We start from the raw sequence: 17380 nt of genomic DNA, 5'->3' as shown, positions 1-17380 counted from the left end.
CGATCAGCCTCCCGATCTCCTCCTCGGTGTTGAAGTAATGCACGCTCGCGCGCACGACAACCTCCGGCGTCCCCTCCTCCCGCTCGTGCTCCAGCTTCGTGTTGTTCTTCACGTTCGACGTCCACACCTTCACGCCGTCCCTCGCGAGTCGCCTGCGGACGTCGAAGGGGGACACCCCGCCGACGGTGAACGTCACGATCCCGCACTGGACCTCGCCCTGGTCGTGCACGACGACGCGCTTCACGTCGCGCAGCCCCACGCGGAGCGTCTCCGCGAGGTATCGCGTGCGGCGCCACCCCGCGTCGACGCCGATCGCGTTGGCGTACGCGACGGCGGCGCCCAGGCCGACTTTCGCGGCGAACGAAACCTCGTACTGCTCGAACCGTTTCGCCCCCTCCGCGGGCTCGTACGTCTCCGTCTCCTCCCACGTCGCGCCGTGGAGGTCCATGTACGCGGGGACGAGGTTCATCGCCTCCACGGTCTCGCCGCGGGCGTACAAGAACCCGATCCCGCGCGGGCCGCGGAGGTACTTTCTCCCGGTGCCGCACAGGAAATCGCAGCCGATCTCGTTCACGTTCACGGGCATCTGTCCGACGCTCTGGCACGCGTCCAGGAGGTACGGCACGCCGTGCTTCTTCGCCACGGCGCCGATCGCGACCGCGTCGTTAACGAGCCCGCTCGACGTCGGCACGTGCACGATGGACACGAGCCTGCACTTCCCTTTCGAGGCGTCCGAGAGCGTCGCGTCGAGCGCGTCCGCGTCCACCTGTCCGTAGGCGTCGCTCGGGATCACCTCGACGACGACGCCGGTGCGCTCCGACGCTTGCAGGTAGGCGATGTAGTTGGACGCGTACTCCGCGCGCGCGACGAGGACGCGGTCGCCGCGAGCGAACGTCCTCTCCAGGGACGAGAACGCGAGCTGCCACGCGGACGTCGCGCTCTGCGTGATCGCGATCTCGTCCCTCTCGCAGCCCAGCATCGTCGCGAGCTCCGCGTACGGCCTGCGGAGCTCTCTCTTGCTCAGCTCCGCGGTCTCGTACCCGCCCAAGTTGGCCTCGACGGCGAGGTACTCGAGCTGCGCGTCCAGGACCGGCTTCGGCGGCGGGGACGACCCCGCGCTGTTGAAGTGCGCGACGTCGCCGTCGTCGCAGTAGGCGGGCGTCTCCGCGCGCGCGCGATTTACCTCGACCTCGCTCAACCCGGGCCACGACGGGTCGCTTCCGAGGACGGCGGACGCGCGCGAGAGCGGCTTGTTGAAGGCGCGGCGAGCGCGGAGGGACGACGACGGGCGCGGGAGCGGCGCCAGCGGCGCCGCGGTCCCGGCGATCAGCAGCGCGCGGTGCATGCGGCGAATGGTATGGTGCGCCCGTGCGTGAGGCGAACGAGTCGAGTCCGTCCCAGAAATGATCTCCGTCATCACAACCCTCGACGCGCTCTACCGCACGCCGCGTCTCCTCACGCCATGTCCTCCCAACCGCGCGTCGGCTTCCTCGGCCTCGGCATCATGGGCGCGCAGATGGCGTCCAGGCTCGTCGGCGCGGGCGCGAACATCACGGTGTACAACAGGAGCGTCGCGAAGACGGAACCCTTGCGCGCGCTCGGCGCCGCGGTCGCGCGCACCCCCGCGGAGGTCACGTCCACGTGCGACGTCGTCTTCGCGATGCTCGCGGACCCGAGAGCCGCGGAGGCGGTCGCCGTGGGCGGCCCGGACAGCGCGGTCGCGGGGATCGCGTCTCGAGGATCAAACGCGAGCGCGAGCACGTACGTCGACTGCAGCACCGTGGACGAGCGCACGGGCGTCAGAGTCGGCGACGCCGTGGAGCGATCCGGCGGCAGGTTCCTCGCCGCGCCCGTCAGCGGCGGGTGGAGGGACGCCGCGTCCGGGAAGCTCCTGTTCCTGTGCGGCGGCTCGCGGGCGGCTTTCGACGCCGCGTGCGGCCCGCTCGGCCTGGACGCGATGGGCCACCGCCGATGGCTGCTCGGGCCGGGCCCCGCGGAGGCGGCGCGCGCGAAGCTGATGCTGCAGATAATGATGGGCAACGTCGTCGGCTCGCTCGCGGAGATGATGGCGATGACGAGAGCGTCCGGGCTCGACGAGGGGAGCGTTCTCGACATCTTAGGCGAGAGCGCGATGGGGAACCACCTCTGCGCGGCGAAAGGGAAGCTCATGCAGAGAGGGGACTACGCTCCGAACTTTCAGGTGTACCTCCAACAGAAGGACCTTCGGCTCGCGTTACAGCTGGCGGACGAGTTGGGCGTGCCGATGCCGATCAGCGCGGCGGCGAACGGGCAGTACATCCGCGCGCGGCAGATGGGACTGGGAGATAAGGACTTCGCCGCGGTAAGGGCGGCGTACGATGCGGAGGTGCTGTCGGACAAGGAGAGCCCGGAGGTGGACGCGTGAAGAGGAAGAAGGAGAAAACGCGACGGGGAACCGTTGCCCTCGCCGCGAGGGTTTCGCGCGCCCGTCCGTCGCGGCGGTCTTCCACGAGGACCGCGCCCCTACCATTCTATCACATCGCATACGATACCGCATAAATACGTCAACCCTCGCGCGTCGTTCGCAACGCGTCACGCGAACGGCCTCCACCACGCCTTGGTCTTAAACCTGTCCGCGCGAAACGGCGAGAGGTCCACGCTCAGCGCCCTCCCCGCCGCCAACTCCGCGACGACCTTCCCGGTGACGCCGCCCAGAGTGAACCCCACGTGCTGGTGTCCGAACGCGTACAAGACGCCGTCCATCCCGGACGCGGGTCCGATCACGGGCAACGAGTCCGGGAGCGTCGGTCGGAACCCTAACCAGTCGCGCCGCGCGTCTCTCGGACCTAATTCGCGCGCGGCGGCGTCGGACAGAAGCGCGCGCGTCCCGCGTTCGAGCTGCTCGAATCGCGCGCGCGTCGCGCCGGCGCGATCACCGCCGAGTTCGACGAGACCGGCCGCGCGCAGACCGTGCGACATCGGCGTGAGTATGAACCCGCCCTCGGGCGAGCACACCGGACGTCGAAGCGGGCGCGGCGGCGTCGAGTCTGAATCCGAATCCGAATCCGTAACCGACGTCGACGCGGCGTTATTAAACTGCACGTGGTACCCGCGCTCGGTGTCAAGCGGAACGACGTCGCCGCACGCCGCGGCTAATCCCGCGCTGTGCGCCCCCGCGGCGACGACGGCGACGTCGACGTCAAAGTCGCGACGACCATCGCCGCGCGCGACGTTCACGCGCACGCGGTCGTTAACACGACGACCGCGAGGCGCTCGGGTCAGCGACGTCACGGTCCCTTCCGCGGCCCCGACGCGGACGTCGCCGCCGCGGCGTCGGAACCCGTCCGTCATCGCGAGCAACAACGCCGCCGGGTCGCGTGCGAACCACGCGTCCGGGAACCAGTGCGCGCCGCCCCGCGTGACGTCGTCCGACAGAGACGGCTCTAACTCTTTGATCGCGGACTGGTCCAGGGTTTCCATGCGAAGCGACGGGCCTAAGCCGTCGCGGCGTAACCGCGCCGTCGCCGCGACGCCGCTCGACGTCGCGTCTTTGTGGAGGATGAGGTACCCGTTCCTCGACGCGAACGCGTCGCCGCGCGACGCCGTCGTCGGCGCGTGCGCGCCCATCGCGGCGTCGACGTCCACGCCCGCGTGCGCCCACGCGATGTCGTACCCTTCCTGCGCGTCTCGGAGGAGCGTCCCGAGCGCGAGCGCGTTCTTTCGCCACTCCAGTTCGCGCGACGCGTCCAGCACGCCCAGCCCCCACGGCAGCATGCGAAGCAGGTGCGACGTCGGCGCGAGCTTGAACGCGCCGTCGGGGTTCATCAACATCTTCGGCAGGTCCTTCCATATCCCGGGCTTCGCCATCGGGGTGTTCGCGTACGCCGCGAACGTCCCCGCGTTGCCGTTCGACGCGGCGTGCGTCCCCGCGACGGCGTCGCCAGCCTCGAACACGGTCACGTCGAACCCGACGCGCTGGAGGTGCAGCGCGCAGGAGATCCCGACGAACCCGCCGCCGACGACCGCGGCTTGTCGCGCGGTCCCGACCGCAGCCGCCATCGATCGCGCTGCTGCTGGTCGCGGAGGGGTCAGGTGGGGTCCATCATCGCGAGCGCGCCCGTCCTGCTCGGCGTGGTGTGCGCGACGACGTCATCGATGATTCCTTCTCCGACACCGCAAGCATCGCTCGCGCGGGTTTCGGACGACGGATGCAATTTGTTACGCGAGGGCTCGTCACTCCGCGCGGCGAGCGACTGGCGTCGCCACCGTGAACGGCCGCATCCCGGGCTCGTATCACCAACGCGCGTCCGTTCTCCGACGAGATCGCCATGTCCCCGGTGTTCACGTCCGCGTGCGCGCGCGGCGTCGGCGCGGGTCTCGTGAACCGATGCCTCCGACCGAGGGTTTGGTCGCTCGCGGCGAGAGGTCGCGACGCCGCGCCCGCGCCGCCCGCGTTCGCGTCGTCCGCGTCGTCCTCGCGCTTCAGCGCGTCGTCGACGTCCTCCTCCTCCTCTTTCACCGCGTGGGCGGTCGAGCGGAACGGCGCCGGCGTCGACGCGAGCGCGTCCGCTCGCTGCGCCCGCCGCTCGCGATCGCGTCACCGAGGCGGAGGAGGCGCCATCCCCGCTCACCTCCGCTCGCGCCCGCGCGGCGTCCTCGTCCGCTCCACGTCGAGCGCCGCCGCCGAGGACGCGCTGCGACTCGTGCAAGACCGCCTCGGGGTGACCCTGAGCGAAGAACCGACGGTGCCCCCGCCGCACCCCGCGGTCGTCGTCGTCTCCGGCCCGAGCGGCGTCGGCAAAGACGCGGTCGTGCGTCGCCTGCGCGCGCTGCGACCGGAGCTGCATTTCGTCGTCACCGCGACGTCGCGCGCGCCGCGGCCGGGGGAGGAGGACGGCGTGGATTATTTCTTCGTCTCCACGGAAGAGTTCGAGAAGATGATCGCGGACGGCGAGCTGATCGAGCACGCGGTCGTGTACGGGCAGTACAAGGGCATCCCGAAGAAACAGGTGCGCGGCGGCGGCGGCGGCGGCGGCGGCGGCGGCGGCTCTTTTCTTCTTTTCGCCTTTTCATCTTGTCCTCTCTCTCGCGCCCCGCCGAACGAACCCGCCCCGTGACGCTCCCTCCACCCCCTCCCGTCCTTCCCCTCTGTTCTTCGCAGGTCCGCGAGAAGCTCGCGATGAACACGGACGTCATCCTCCGCCTCGACGTTCAAGGCGCGGCGACCGTCCGCGAGATGATCCCCGGCGCGACGTCGGTCTTCGTCTGCGCCGAGAGCGAGGCGGCGCTGGCGCGTCGGCTCGCGCGACGCGGGACGGAGACTCCGGACGAGCTCGCGGAGCGCGTGAAGACCGCGCGAGAGGAGACCGCGCGGGGCGTCGGGGAGTTTGATTACGTGCTCGTGAACGCGGAGGGGAAGTTAGACGACACCGCGGCGAAGTTAGCGGGGATCATAGACGCCGTGAAGTTACGGCGGGGAAGGGGCGCGGTGACGCTGTGAGCGGCGTGCAGTGTGGGAGCTGACAGCATTTCAGCTCATCTCACGCATCATCCACGACCGTTGTGCGCTCGAATGCATAGAATTCAGACGTCGTCGTCGTCCACGTCCATCACTTAGGAGCGCGCGCGTCATGGACGCGCTCGCGCTAGGGCCCGGGGCGAGGCATCTCGATGACCCCCGGGATGCGGTGACGCATCATCCCGGGCGCGTCGGCCGCGCGCCGCCGCCGAAGCGACGGCCGGAGCCGCGCGTGGACCCGCTCCCCGTGCCCGATTTCGCGCCCGACTGGACGCCCGCGGAGCTGGAGCGATACCTGCACGTCGTCGCGATGGAGAAGCACAGCGCCGGGAGCATTCCGCGACGGGACGTCGTCGACCAGCTTCACGCGCACGTCGGCGCCATCGGGAACCCGAATCCGTTGCTGCTGACGGGGCCGAGCGGGTGCGGGAAGTCGACCGCGCTCGCGACGCTGGTCAGCGAGATTCAGAGCAAGACGGGGGAGATTCGGGGCAAGTCCGAGCGCGTGCTGGGGAGCTTCGCCGCGGACGGCGGCGACGCGAGCGCGAGCGCGAGCACGAGCGGCGAGCCTGACGTGTACGTCCTGACGCACACGTTCGGATTACCCGGGCAGTCGAACGACTTTCGACGCGTCCTCCTGCGGTTGTGTTTCGAATTAAAGTCGCGATTCAACATCTACGTCGAGCCGCCGACGACGCTCGAGGAAGCTGGCACCGCGCTCCCGCGGTTCTTAGCCCACGCCGCGCTGTTCAGCAAGATTGTGCTCGTGATAGACGGCCTAGACAAAGCGGAGTTGAAGGGCGTGGAGTTCGAGGACTGGCTCCCCGCGTCGCTGCCGCTCGCGGTGCGCGTGTTCATATCTTCCGCCGGGTGTCGAGCCGTGAACGAGATGCGTCAACGGAGCGGCCGGCTCCTGAAAGAAGTCAAGATCGGGCCTCTGTCCGCGAACGAGCGCAAGGCGTTGATGAACAAGTGGCTCGCGAGCGTGTACAATGGGCAGATCGACGTGAGCAAGCTCGAGAAGCTGACGCAGGGCGAGGACGGCGGCAATCCGTTGTTTTTGTTCGTCGCCGCGAACGAGATTAAACAACGAGCGAAAACGGCGGAGAGCTTGGACGCGCTCTACGAGGAAGCGAACGCGCTGCCGGACAGCGTGATCGACCTCGTGGGCGGGGCGCTGTACGAGCGCCTCGAGCGGAGGTTCGGCACGACCTTAGTCGCGGAAGCGAGCACGTTGATCGCGTGCAGTCGCGGCGGTTTACGAGACGACGAGATTGAAAAGTTACTGCGGCAGGCGGCGTCGTTGTCGAACATGCCGCCCGGGACGTGGGCGAGCCTGAAATCGGAGCTCGAGCCGTACTGCTGGCCGATCGACCGCCTGCCCGGTGATCCCGTCACGTGCTTCTTTCAGCACGAGATCGCGACTTGGGCGATACGACGGTACGCCTCCGCGGGCGCGGAGAAGCGCGGGCAGCACTTTCGCCTGGCGGTGATGTTTTCGGATAAAAACCTCCCGCCGGCGCATCGGCACATCTCCGAGGCGATGTGGAACATGGAGCTCGCGGAGGAGTGGGGCGGGCTGCGATGCGCGCTGACGGATCCGCGCGTGCACGCGCTGCTGTGGAACGAAGATTCGCAGATCGACCTCGCGAACCAATGGGAAGCGCTCCTGGAAGGCGAGCGGAAAATCTACAACTCCAGAAGTGGGATGCTCAACCCGCCGCCGATGCGTAAACGACGCGACGTCGTCGCTGAGTACGACCTTCAGGCGGATAAATCCCCACCCAGCGCGGACGGACTCATCACCCCGGACGTGTACAAAGAGCTCCTCGCCGATTTTCTCATGTGGGCTGGGTTCCCCGGGGACGCCGCGTTCATTCTGCGGATGTTATCCGAGGCGAAAGGCGACGCCGCGGATTTAGCCGCGGTGAGCGTCAACTTCAAGCTCGGGCGCGCTCTCTCGCGTCAAGGTTTACACCTCGAAGCGGAGGAAACGCTTCGAAGGGCGCTCGCGGCGGAGCAGCTCCTCGTCGGGAGCGAAACCCCGATGGTCGCGGAGATCGCGGGGGAGCTGTGCAAAGTCAAGAGAGAAGAGGGCGATCACGAGCAAGCGGGGCAGCTCGCGGCGCACGCCGTGAGCGTCTGGGAAGCCGCGGAAGCGGCCGGGTACGAAGAAGCCGACGTCACGACGCTCGTCGAGGCGCTCGTTAGGCTGTCCGACGTGTGCGAGGAACTAAACCGCGGCTCCCCCGCGGAGGCGGCGCTCGAACGCGCGCTCGAGAGGCTCGAGTACATGCTCGGCCCGGACCACCCGGAAGTCGCGCAACACTTGGGGAAGATGGCGGCGTCGTATAAAGCGCACGGGGAATGGGAGAAGAGCGAGTTTTGCTACCAGCGCGCGCTGGATTTCGCGCACAGGTTCACCGGTCCGCAGTCGCTGCACATATCGCACTTTTACAACGCGCTGGCGGAGCTGCACCGCGCGCGCGGGGACCTCCCGCACGCGCAGGCGTTGTATCAGAGAGCGTTGCTCGTGATCGAATCCGTGCTCGGGACGTCGCACCCGGAGGTGGCGACGTATCTGAACAACCTCGCGGAGTTACTCCGAGTCCAAGGTAGGCTCCAAGAGGCGGAGCCGATGTACAAGCGCGCGCTCGCGATCGACGAGTCCGCGCAAGGCGTGACGCATCCGATCATCGCGATTCGATTAAACAACCTCGCGGAACTGTTCCGCGATCAACGCCGGTTACAAGAGGCGGAGCCTCTGTATCAACGCGCGCTCGCGATCGACATGGCCGCGCTCGGGAGCACGCATCCGAACATCGCGACGTACCTGAACAACCTCGCGGGTCTGTATAAAGCGAAGGAGATGTGGGACCACGCGATCGAGCACTACGAGCGCGCGATCGCCATCGACGAAGCCGCGCTCGGGGCGGACCACCCAGACGTCGCGATTTACCTCAACAACCTCGCGGGACTGTACAAAGCGCGCGGGGAGTTGGATAAAGCCGAGCCGCTGTACTTGCGCGCGCTGCGCATCAACGAAGACGCGCTCGGGGCGGACCACACGGACATGGCGATTTATTTCAACAACCTCGCGCTGCTCTACAAGGCGCAAGGGAAGCTCCAGGACGCGCGGTTGTATTACGAGCAAGCGATCGAGATTGGGAAGAAGACGCTCGGGCCGGAGCACCCGCAGCTCGCGACGCGGATGAGCAACCTCGGCGCGCTGCTCGTGGACGTCGGGGATTTAGACGAAGCGCACATCCTGTTCAGCGCGGCGTTGGAGATTCGCGAGAAAGCCCTGGGAGAAGCGCATCCGGACTCGCAGAACTGCAGGGATTGGTTAGACACGATATCGGACATGCGAGAAGACGCGGGCCTGGACGGAGTCGTCGTCGCGGATCCGAAGAAGGACGACGCGAACGACGAGGAGGCGCGCAGGAAAGCCGCGGAGGACGCGATCGCCGCGGTCGAAGCCGCGCAAGAAGCGGAGATGGCCGCGGCGGAGGCGGAGGCGAAGGAAGCCGCGGAGCGAGAGGCTGCGGAGGAGGCGTTCAAGGCGAAGCGGCGCGTGAGCGATTTCCAAAACGCCGCCGCCGTCGCCGCGGAGCGGGCCAAGGCCAAGGCGGAGGAGACGGAGACGCCCGCGGAGGCGCAGGAGATCTCCGAACCCGCCCTCCCTGAGTCCCCAGGGCGCGCAGAACGCGAGGCCGCGGCCGCCGCGGAAGCCGCCGCCGCGCTCGCGTCCCCGCCGAAGGACTGGGAGGTCATGAACGCGGACGTCGAAGCCGCCGCGGGGGCGGTGGACGCCGCGCAGGCGTCCATCGACGGCGTGCTCGCGGCGTTGACCGCGAAAGCGAACCCGCTGCACGTCGCGCTGTCGCCTTTGAACACCCCGGCGAACATCTCGGCCGCGGTGGTTCGATCCGCGACGCCGCTCTCCGCGCACGCGGGGTCGTTCTCGTCCTCCCCGGAGACGTCGCCGCGGCCGCCGCCGATCGACGTCGCCCCCGCCGTCGTCGAGCCGCTCGCGGAGGCGCTCGCGAAGGCGTCGGCGCCGTCGCCGCCGCGCGAAGACGACGAAGAGGAGGCGCGCGCGGACGCGGACGCGGACGCCGCGCCCGGGCCCGGTCTTGCGGAGTCCGCTTTGGACGCGTTCCTCTCCGCGCACGTGGAGTATCTTGGGAACCGCCAGTACCGGTGCGTCCTCGACGGAAAGACGCTGTCGAAGTTTAGCATCATGCGCGTGCACGTCGCGAAAAAGTTTGGCGGTCTCGTGCACCAGTGGGCGATGGATCAGGCGCTCGTCGGGGATGGACACCCCGGCCCGGCCGCGGCGTACCGCTCGCCGTTGAACGCGCGCGCGAAGCCGGCGGCGGAGGGCGGCGCGGAGAACGCGACGCCGCCGCCTGTTCCCAACGCGGCGGCGGCGGCGGCGGCGGCGGCGGCGACGTCGCGCGCGTTCGATGTCGAGTCCTCCGCGGAGGCGCACTCGAACGCGATCAAACGCGTGGAAGAGCTCGAGGAGGAGCTCGCGCGACTGCGGACCCTCGTCGTGAGCGGCGAAGCGACGCCGACGCCGACGCCGACGCCGACGCCGACGGTCCCAGCGGCGACGCCGAGCGAGCGCGGCGTTCTGGGCGAGGTCACGAACGCGGCGGCGACGAGCGAACCTCCGAGGGACGCGCCGTCGAAAATCCCCGTCGCGGTGCCGGTGCCCGCGTACGCGTACCAGCCCCCCCCGCCGCCGCCGCAGATGTATGGGATGCACGGTAGCCCGTCCGTGCCGCCGCCGCCGCAGTACGGGTACCCGCACTGGCAGCAGCCGCCTCCGCCGCCGCCGATGTACGGAACGCGCGGCGGCTCGCCTCCGCCGGCGCCGGCGCCGTATCCCCCGTACGAGTACCAGTACCCCGCCGCCGGCGGCGGGTCGAGCAGCGACCACGCGCTGTCCGTGTACGCCGCCGCGGCCGCCGTGGAGGCGGCGTACAGACCCGACGCGCGCGGGCGGGCGCGGGCGCGGCATCGGGGGCGCCCGTCGTCCCCGGACGAACGCGACGACGACGACCGCCGCGGCGGCGGGCGGTTCGGATCCTCGGACCCGCGCGCGGCGAACGACGCCCTCCGCCGCCGCGCGCCGCACGAGCCGCAGTACCCGTACCCGAGAGGCTCGGACTTCAGCGACATGCTCCGTCGCGAGCGCGGGCCGGACCCGTTCGCGGCGTACTTGCCCGCTCGAGGCGGAGGTCGTCGCGGCGGCGGCGGAGGCGGCGGATCGGACGACGACGACGACGACGACGCGTCGGACGACGACGGTTTCGGGTTCGGGAAGGACGCCGCCGGGCGACTGGCGAACTTCACGTCGCCGACGCGCCGCGCGCAGGAGCAGATCACGAAGATAATCGGCACCGGGAAAGGCTCCGATCGACTGTCGCTGTTCATGTCCGCGCGGTCGCAGCAGCTCGGCCGGAGGAAGTTTCTGTGCGACATCGACGGGCGGACGTTCAGCACGATGAACCTCATGCGCGCGCACTTCGAGAGGAATTACGTCGAGGACGCCGACGCGTGGTGGCGGAAGCAAGTCGGCGGGCGTCGATAGCGAGATCTTACTTAATTAATATCACTTAGCTATAGGATAACACGACTGATGACTCTCTCGGCTACTCGTGCGTCTCGCTCATCTTGAGCTTCGTCCCTCGTCGCGCGGTGTCCCAGTCGATCGCGTCGACGACGCCGTCGCTGACGATCTCGTCCAGTGCGAGGCACAGCATCCCGTATTGCGCGAAGAGACGCTCGTCGTCCAGGCCGCCTTTCTTCACCGTGCCCTTCGTGGACGTCACGAGCGCTTGTAACACCTCCGCGACTGCGAGGAGAGGACGAAGGGAGCGAGGTTGGTCGCGCGAGGCGAGGACGGTCGCGGTCGCGGTTTTGAAAAACGAAACGGAATCGCGATTGTCAGGCGGGATCGGGAGGAGGGACGCACGCGCGAGCTCGTCGTATTCCCCCGACCCGACGGCGTAGAACCGCACGTTCCCGACCCTGATCCACGCCAAGCACTCGTCCTCGTGCCGCGACGTCCCGCACGCCTCCGCGACGCGGTCGGACTCGTCCACGGAGAGCTTCGCGGACCCGCCGACGCCGACGGAGGAGGACGACGCCTCGTTCAGTCTCTCGCGCCAGCGCATCTGGTCCTTCTCCCCGAGCCGGTCGTAGAACCGCTCGATGATGACGTGCCCGGTCGCGGACGTGATGATGACGCAGAGGACGCGGCCGATCGGCATGGCGACGCGACGAACCGTCGTCGGCGTCGCGTCGCGTCGGGCGCGGTGAAGACTGCGCGTCGAGTTTCGAGTTCTAGCGGAGAAAGTTCTTTTGCGGTCGTTCGCTATTCGCGATGTCGGCGCCCGAATTCCTTCACAAATCGCGGCACCGGCATGTCGAGTCCACATCATCAAGAACGCGGAGGGCGCGGCCGCGGCGGCGGGCGGTTCCCCGGACGCGGTCGAGACGGCGGGCGCGGCGGCGGGCGCGGCCGCGGCCGCGGCCCGTCCGACTTTGGCGGTTTATGGGACCCGACGGTGAAGTGGGTGTTCGACGACGCGTCGTCGGGCGGCGGCGACGGCGGCGGAGGCGGCGCGAGAGAGGCGGGGATCAACAAGAAGCGCGCGAGGGACTACCACGCCCAAGGCCGAGCCGGGCAGCGCGCGCCCACGAAGGAAGCGTCCGCCGCGCTCGCCGCGCTCGAGATGCGGCGGTTCAAGCTCGTGAAGCGGCTCCGACACCAATTCTCGCTGACGTGCGCGGGGCTGAAAATACCCCCGCCGCTGCTCGCGTTCGAGCGGTGGCTCGCGCGCGCGATGCTCCAGGGCGGCGACGCGATCCCGACGCCGATGCTCCCAGCGATCGACGCCGGGCGCGGGCTGGGACGCGACCTGCACCGAGCGGGCGTCGAGGATCTAGCCGCCGCGGACGCCGCCGCGAGCGACCTCGCCGACGCGTCCGCCGCGCTCGCGGCGAAGCTGTCGGAGCCCCCCGACGCCGACGCCGCCGACGACGCGCCGCGCGACGCGGACGCGGTCGTGACCGTGGACGACGCCGGCCCGCTCCTCGCGCTCAAGGTGAACGCGCAGAAGCCGTACATGCAGGTCTCGAAGCAGCACATGGGGAAGCTGAGGGCGTTGTACTCCCGACACTCGTTGGGCGGCGCGCCGCTGCCGCCGGAGGGGAGCTCGGAGCACGCCGCGTTCGCGGCGTCCGTGTTCGCGCTCCTCGCGCGCTACGACGCGTGCGGCGGCGCCGGGTATCAGGCTGCGCTCGGGGAGAAGGCGTTCGACGTCTTGAAGAAGCGCGTCGGCGTCGGATGCGAGGCGTTCGCGTCGCCGCTGAACGCGCGGTACGGCCGGTTTTGCAGCGCGTTTCCAGACGTGGACGGCCCGTTCGGATCCCTCGGGTCGTTTTTCGACTTCGCGCCCACGCGAGGGTCGTTCGAGATGAACCCGCCGTTCGTCCCGGAGGTGCTCCTCGCCGCGGCGGAGCGCGCGGAGAAGTTACTTCGAACCGCTGAGGAGAGCGACTCGAGACTGTCGTTCGTCGTCGTCGTCCCCGCGTGGAGAGACGTCCCGATGTGGACCGCGCTCGAGAAGAGCGCGTTTAAGCGGGGCGACGCGTTGATCGTCCCCGCGAGCGCGCACGGGTACTGCGACGGCGCGCAGCAGATTCGGTCCCCGAGCGAGCGGCACAGGGTGAGCTCGTACGACACCGGGGTGTTTTTCTTGCAGACAACCGCGGGCGCGCGGCGGTGGCCGGTCACGGAGGAGATTCGAGCGGAGTTGTTGGAGGGGATGAAAGCCGCGGTGGGGTCCGCGGCGACGACGGGGGATTTGGAAAAGCGGTGGCGCGGGGACAAGGGAGGCGGGCGGGACGAGGGCGGGAAGCAGAAGCGGTTTGTCGAGAAGCAGAAGCGCGAGAAGAGCGAACAGCGGGATAGAGAACGCGGCGAGGAGGACGGCGGCGGCGGCGAGAAGCGCAAGGACGGGGAGAAGCGCAAGAGGCGGCGGCGGAAGCGCGAGACCGAGTGATGACGATGCATCCCTTCGTTCCTCGTAAGTTTACTCGTACAACATCTTCATACAACGCGGTGATGGCACACTCTACACGCACACTCGACGACGTCGCGTCGTCTCACTCTCCTTTGACGACCGTGCAATGACGGTGGCCGCCGCTGCTGCTGTGCGAGCACCTGCGGCAGCCGCTCTGCGTCTCGCAGTCCGCGTCGGATTCGCACGTCGGGGCAGCACCGCGCGCCGTCGCGGCACGTTCTGTGATGCGGCCCCGGCCCCGGCCCCGGCCCCGGCCGAGGAGGTCCGCCGCCGCCGCAGCCGGTCTGCGCCGCGGACAAAACCTTCACGTCCTCGCACGCGTGCAGTTCCGCGCAGCTGTTGTCGTAGTGCGAGTCCCTCACGCCGAAGCACGGGCAGTCTACGCGCTCGCCCGGTCCGCCGTGCTTGCCGCCGCGGGAGTAACACGTCACGACTTGCGCGAGCTCGCACTTTGGCGTGCACCCGAGCGCGACTTTTCCGGCGGCGGCGAACATGTCCTGTAACGATTTCAACGAAACGCTCGATCCCGTAGCGTTACGTAACATCTCCGGCGTACCCTCCTTCTTCGCGAGCTCGAACATCGCGTCGTAGTACGCCTCTTGGTCCAGCCCTCTCTCCGCGCCGTTCGCGTCCGACCACGCCGCGCACGTGCCGTGTTTACTCCACTCGTGCGCGCCCAAGTCGTCGTCGTACCACGCGGGGGCGAGCGCTGCGCTCGTCTCGTCGGTCGGCAGCAACGCGGGGTCGTAGCCCCACGGCGCGGTGGGCGGCCACCACGGCGGCTGCGCGCAGTTTTGCGGCCAGAAGCAGCCGCCGCCGCCGCCGCGAGACGCGAGCGCCGCTGACGTCTCGCGCGATGACAACTTCCGCGTCGACCCCGCGTCGCTCGCGTCTACCGGCTTCGAGAACGACGGCCACATCCCGTGCAGCGTCAGCGAGGGGTCCACGACGTCCGGCGCGCACTCTTTCTTCGCGCACGTCCTCGACCCGCCGGACGCGCAGAACCCCGGGGTCCACGACCGCGCGAGCTCCCACATATCGAACGGGGTTCCGTCCTCGATCGGGTTCTCGCATCCGGAGTGCGACTCCGCGCCCGCGCGCGCGCACGACGTGTCGTCGGGCTCGGGAGCGCGGAGGAGGAGGTTGAACGGGAAGATCACGCGCGCGGCGTCGCACGACGTGGGCGCGAACGCCTGCGGGGACCGCGGGTCGGGCGCGCGCGTCAGCGGAGATTTCAAACGACGGGAGGAATATTCACGCGACGCGTCGACGCGGCGAGGGGACGCGCGGGGCGGACGCGTCGAGCGCGGACTCGCGGTCGCGACGCACCAGGAGTACGACAGCGATCGCGAGCGCGCGCGTCATGGCGATACGAACGAAGGCGACCTGCGCGGCGCAGGTCGCGCTTCGGATAATGACATCAGCGGTTTTTGCGCCCGCGGCCGAGACCTTCTGTTCCCGCGGTTTTCTCGGAGTCGCCGCGGCATTCACGCCCGCGCCGTCGACGCGATGACGGCGACCGCGTCCGTGTGCCCCGGCGAGCGCCTGCGGTTCGCGGAGGAGTTCCTCCCCGGCCCCGGGACGTACGTCCGCGATAAGCACGTCCTCGCCGCGGTCGTCGGCGACGCGCGCGTCGTCCCGGCGGCGGACGACGCCGAGGATCGCCGCCCGACGATCGAGGTCGTCAGAAGAGGCACCGCCGTCGCGGGCGACGGCGGCGACGCCGGCGGCGGCGACGGCGAGCGCGTCGGCGGGCTGCTGCTGCCGCAGATCGGAGACGAGGTGTTCGCGAAGGTCACGCGCACGAACCCGAAGCTCGCGAACGTGGAGATCGTGTGCGTGAACGGGCTGGCGTGCGCGGATCCGTTCAACGGGATCGTGCGAGTCTCAGAGATTCGCGCGAGCGAGACCGCGGAGCTGGACCTGCACGACTGCTTCGTCCCGGGAGACATCATCCGCGGACGGATCATATCGTTGGGGGACGCGCGGTCGTACTACGTCAGCACCGCGGAGAACGAGCTAGGGGTGGTCAGGGCGCGGTCGCCGTTCACGGGCGAGCCGATGATCCCGGCGCAGTGGGACGAGATGGAGTGCCCGAGCACGAGGAAGCGGGTGAAGAGGAAGGTGGCGAAGGTGATATGATGAGCGATGGGGTTGGGGTCGGGGTGGGTCCCGCGACGCGCGCGCGGGACGTAGATTTATTTAGCGAGTGGTGGGTTGGTTTTGTTATCATCACGAGAGGGTAGGTAGGCACGCGCGCGTCGAACAGAACGCGGGCTGACAGGACATGATCTGAGAGAGAAACGACGACGCGCGAGACGAGCTTCGTCACTCTCGCCCGCCGGCGGCACGCGAACGAGGTCGGACGAGCGCGGACGCCGTCGCCGTTCGCGCCACCGCGAGCTCCTCGAAACAGCGGCAGGCGGACGGCGATGGCGTCCGCGTCCACGTCCGCGTTCGTCGGGCCGCGGCTCTCCGTCGCCGCGCGGTGTCGTCGTGGTCGTCGTCGACGTCGTCGGACGTCGCCCCGGGCGTCGTCCACCGCGGACGCGCCTCCGCGGCGCGTCGTGAGCCTCGCCGCGGAAGAACTCACCCCCGAGTCCTTCGCGCCGTTCGGACAGATCGTCAAAGCCGAAGAAGACGGCGCGGTCTTCGGCCCGGACGACGCGCAGCTCGACCTCTCGCGAGGGACGCCGCGGTTCTACATCATGCGCCTGCGGGATAAGGACCTGCGGTTCGATCGAATAACGTTCCACGGGAAGGTGACGCAGTGCTTGGGCGCGCTGGGGACGAACCGCGCGTGGTACATGGCCGTGGGCGAGCCGACGTTAGACGTGCGCGCGCACCCCACGGAGGACACGCTGCGGGTGTTCGAGGTGCCCCCCGGGGTGTTCGTGAAGATGCACGTCGGGACGTGGCACGCCGGCCCGCTGTTTCGCTGCGACGACGACGTCGGGACGCACATCGACTTTTACAACTTGGAGCTCGCGGACACGAACGTCGTGGATCACAACACGCACGACTACGCGACCGCGGACGGAATAGAGTTCGAGGTCGTGGAGAGATGACGACGGAGCGCGGTAGGAGCGTAGATCCAGCCGGCGAGACGAAGATGAGCACATCTTATAAAACGACGAATACTTTCTTTCAGACGTACATCGCGCTGACTTCCTCTAAGCTCACCTCCACGGCGAGGGTCGTCCCCCCCGGGACGACGGTGCCGTCCGGAAGCATAACTTTTTCGCTCCCGTACCCGAGCTCCGGGGGCGCGGTGAAACGCCTGGTCCCCCCGCGTTTCATCCCCGACACCGCCTCCTCCAGCCCCGGGAACACCGGCGAGAGCAGCGGTCTGCGCTGGTACACGAACGCGATCTTCCTCCCGCCCTTCGCGGTCGTGTCCACGAACACCTTCGACGGGTCGTTCGCGTCGTTCAACTTGAGCTGAATGCCGACGAAATCGCCCTTCGTCGCGGACTTCCCGCCGCCGATCTTCAAGTCCACGTACTTCAGTCCCGACTCGGTGACGACTTCCTCGCCGGTGCCCGTCTTCTCCGTGACGTCCTCGAGGACCGCCTTCACGATCTCCCCGCCCTCGACGCTCGCGAGGAGGCCGATGAACACGAGCGCGCCGCCGAACCCGAACCTTCGCGTGATGAACCTCGACGCGCTCGCGGCGGGGTCGAAGAGGTTGACCTGCCCGCCCGCGCGCTTGCCTTTGCCCATCGCCATCGCGTCCGGCTCGCCGTCCGCGGTCGTCTTCGTCTTCGCGGCGTCCGCGTCC

The 17380-nt window shown here is 68.9% G+C and overlaps 11 protein-coding genes across 11 annotated transcripts; 6 read left to right on the top strand and 5 right to left on the bottom strand.

The window, feature by feature from the left end:
- Nucleotides 1-13: 13 nt before the first annotated feature.
- On the bottom strand, nt 14-1138 carry MICPUCDRAFT_10647 (uncharacterized protein; the record flags this gene model as incomplete). The annotated part of the gene is made up of 1 exon (XM_003057827.1): nt 14-1138. A coding segment is annotated over one exon (1125 nt), but the record flags the coding sequence as incomplete, so codon positions are not given.
- A 324-nt stretch (nt 1139-1462) lies between these two features.
- MICPUCDRAFT_33173 (uncharacterized protein) lies at nt 1463-2534 on the top strand (the record flags this gene model as incomplete). The annotated part of the gene is made up of 1 exon (XM_003058200.1): nt 1463-2534. One exon carries the CDS (start codon nt 1463-1465, stop codon nt 2402-2404), a length of 942 nt encoding a protein of 313 aa, XP_003058246.1. The 3' UTR covers nt 2405-2534.
- A 37-nt stretch (nt 2535-2571) lies between these two features.
- Nucleotides 2572-4038, bottom strand: MICPUCDRAFT_57533 (uncharacterized protein; the record flags this gene model as incomplete). The annotated part of the gene is made up of 1 exon (XM_003057826.1): nt 2572-4038. The coding sequence occupies one exon, from the start codon at nt 4036-4038 to the stop codon at nt 2572-2574; it is 1467 nt and encodes a 488-aa protein (XP_003057872.1).
- A 749-nt stretch (nt 4039-4787) lies between these two features.
- MICPUCDRAFT_7683 (uncharacterized protein) lies at nt 4788-5452 on the top strand (the record flags this gene model as incomplete). Its single annotated transcript, XM_003058199.1, has 2 exons — nt 4788-4988; nt 5141-5452. Coding segments are annotated over 2 exons (513 nt in total), but the record flags the coding sequence as incomplete, so codon positions are not given.
- A 2092-nt stretch (nt 5453-7544) lies between these two features.
- Nucleotides 7545-8816, top strand: MICPUCDRAFT_15944 (uncharacterized protein; the record flags this gene model as incomplete). The annotated part of the gene is made up of 1 exon (XM_003058198.1): nt 7545-8816. A coding segment is annotated over one exon (1272 nt), but the record flags the coding sequence as incomplete, so codon positions are not given.
- A 2344-nt stretch (nt 8817-11160) lies between these two features.
- MICPUCDRAFT_57529 (uncharacterized protein) lies at nt 11161-11781 on the bottom strand (the record flags this gene model as incomplete). The annotated part of the gene is made up of 1 exon (XM_003057825.1): nt 11161-11781. The coding sequence occupies one exon, from the start codon at nt 11779-11781 to the stop codon at nt 11161-11163; it is 621 nt and encodes a 206-aa protein (XP_003057871.1).
- Nucleotides 11782-11934: 153 nt separating this feature from the next.
- On the top strand, nt 11935-13578 carry MICPUCDRAFT_57528 (uncharacterized protein; the record flags this gene model as incomplete). Its single annotated transcript, XM_003058197.1, has 1 exon — nt 11935-13578. The coding sequence occupies one exon, from the start codon at nt 11935-11937 to the stop codon at nt 13576-13578; it is 1644 nt and encodes a 547-aa protein (XP_003058243.1).
- Nucleotides 13579-13681: 103 nt separating this feature from the next.
- On the bottom strand, nt 13682-14636 carry MICPUCDRAFT_57527 (uncharacterized protein; the record flags this gene model as incomplete). Its single annotated transcript, XM_003057824.1, has 2 exons — nt 13682-13753; nt 13785-14636. The coding sequence occupies 2 exons, from the start codon at nt 14634-14636 to the stop codon at nt 13682-13684; spliced, it is 924 nt and encodes a 307-aa protein (XP_003057870.1).
- A 472-nt stretch (nt 14637-15108) lies between these two features.
- Nucleotides 15109-15741, top strand: MICPUCDRAFT_16347 (uncharacterized protein; the record flags this gene model as incomplete). The annotated part of the gene is made up of 2 exons (XM_003058196.1): nt 15109-15300; nt 15343-15741. The coding sequence occupies 2 exons, from the start codon at nt 15109-15111 to the stop codon at nt 15739-15741; spliced, it is 591 nt and encodes a 196-aa protein (XP_003058242.1).
- Nucleotides 15742-16166: 425 nt separating this feature from the next.
- Nucleotides 16167-16649, top strand: MICPUCDRAFT_7936 (uncharacterized protein; the record flags this gene model as incomplete). The annotated part of the gene is made up of 1 exon (XM_003058195.1): nt 16167-16649. A coding segment is annotated over one exon (483 nt), but the record flags the coding sequence as incomplete, so codon positions are not given.
- A 97-nt stretch (nt 16650-16746) lies between these two features.
- MICPUCDRAFT_16040 (uncharacterized protein) lies at nt 16747-17322 on the bottom strand (the record flags this gene model as incomplete). Its single annotated transcript, XM_003057823.1, has 1 exon — nt 16747-17322. One exon carries the CDS (start codon nt 17320-17322, stop codon nt 16747-16749), a length of 576 nt encoding a protein of 191 aa, XP_003057869.1.
- Between the last annotated feature and the right edge of the window lie 58 nt (nt 17323-17380).

This window comes from Micromonas pusilla (assembly GCF_000151265.4).
Source record: "Micromonas pusilla CCMP1545 genomic scaffold MICPUCscaffold_4, whole genome shotgun sequence".
NCBI lineage: Eukaryota > Viridiplantae > Chlorophyta > Mamiellophyceae > Mamiellales > Mamiellaceae > Micromonas > Micromonas pusilla.
The sequence above is the reverse complement of the archived record's forward strand: the minus strand, read 5'-3'. Positions and strand labels throughout refer to the sequence as shown.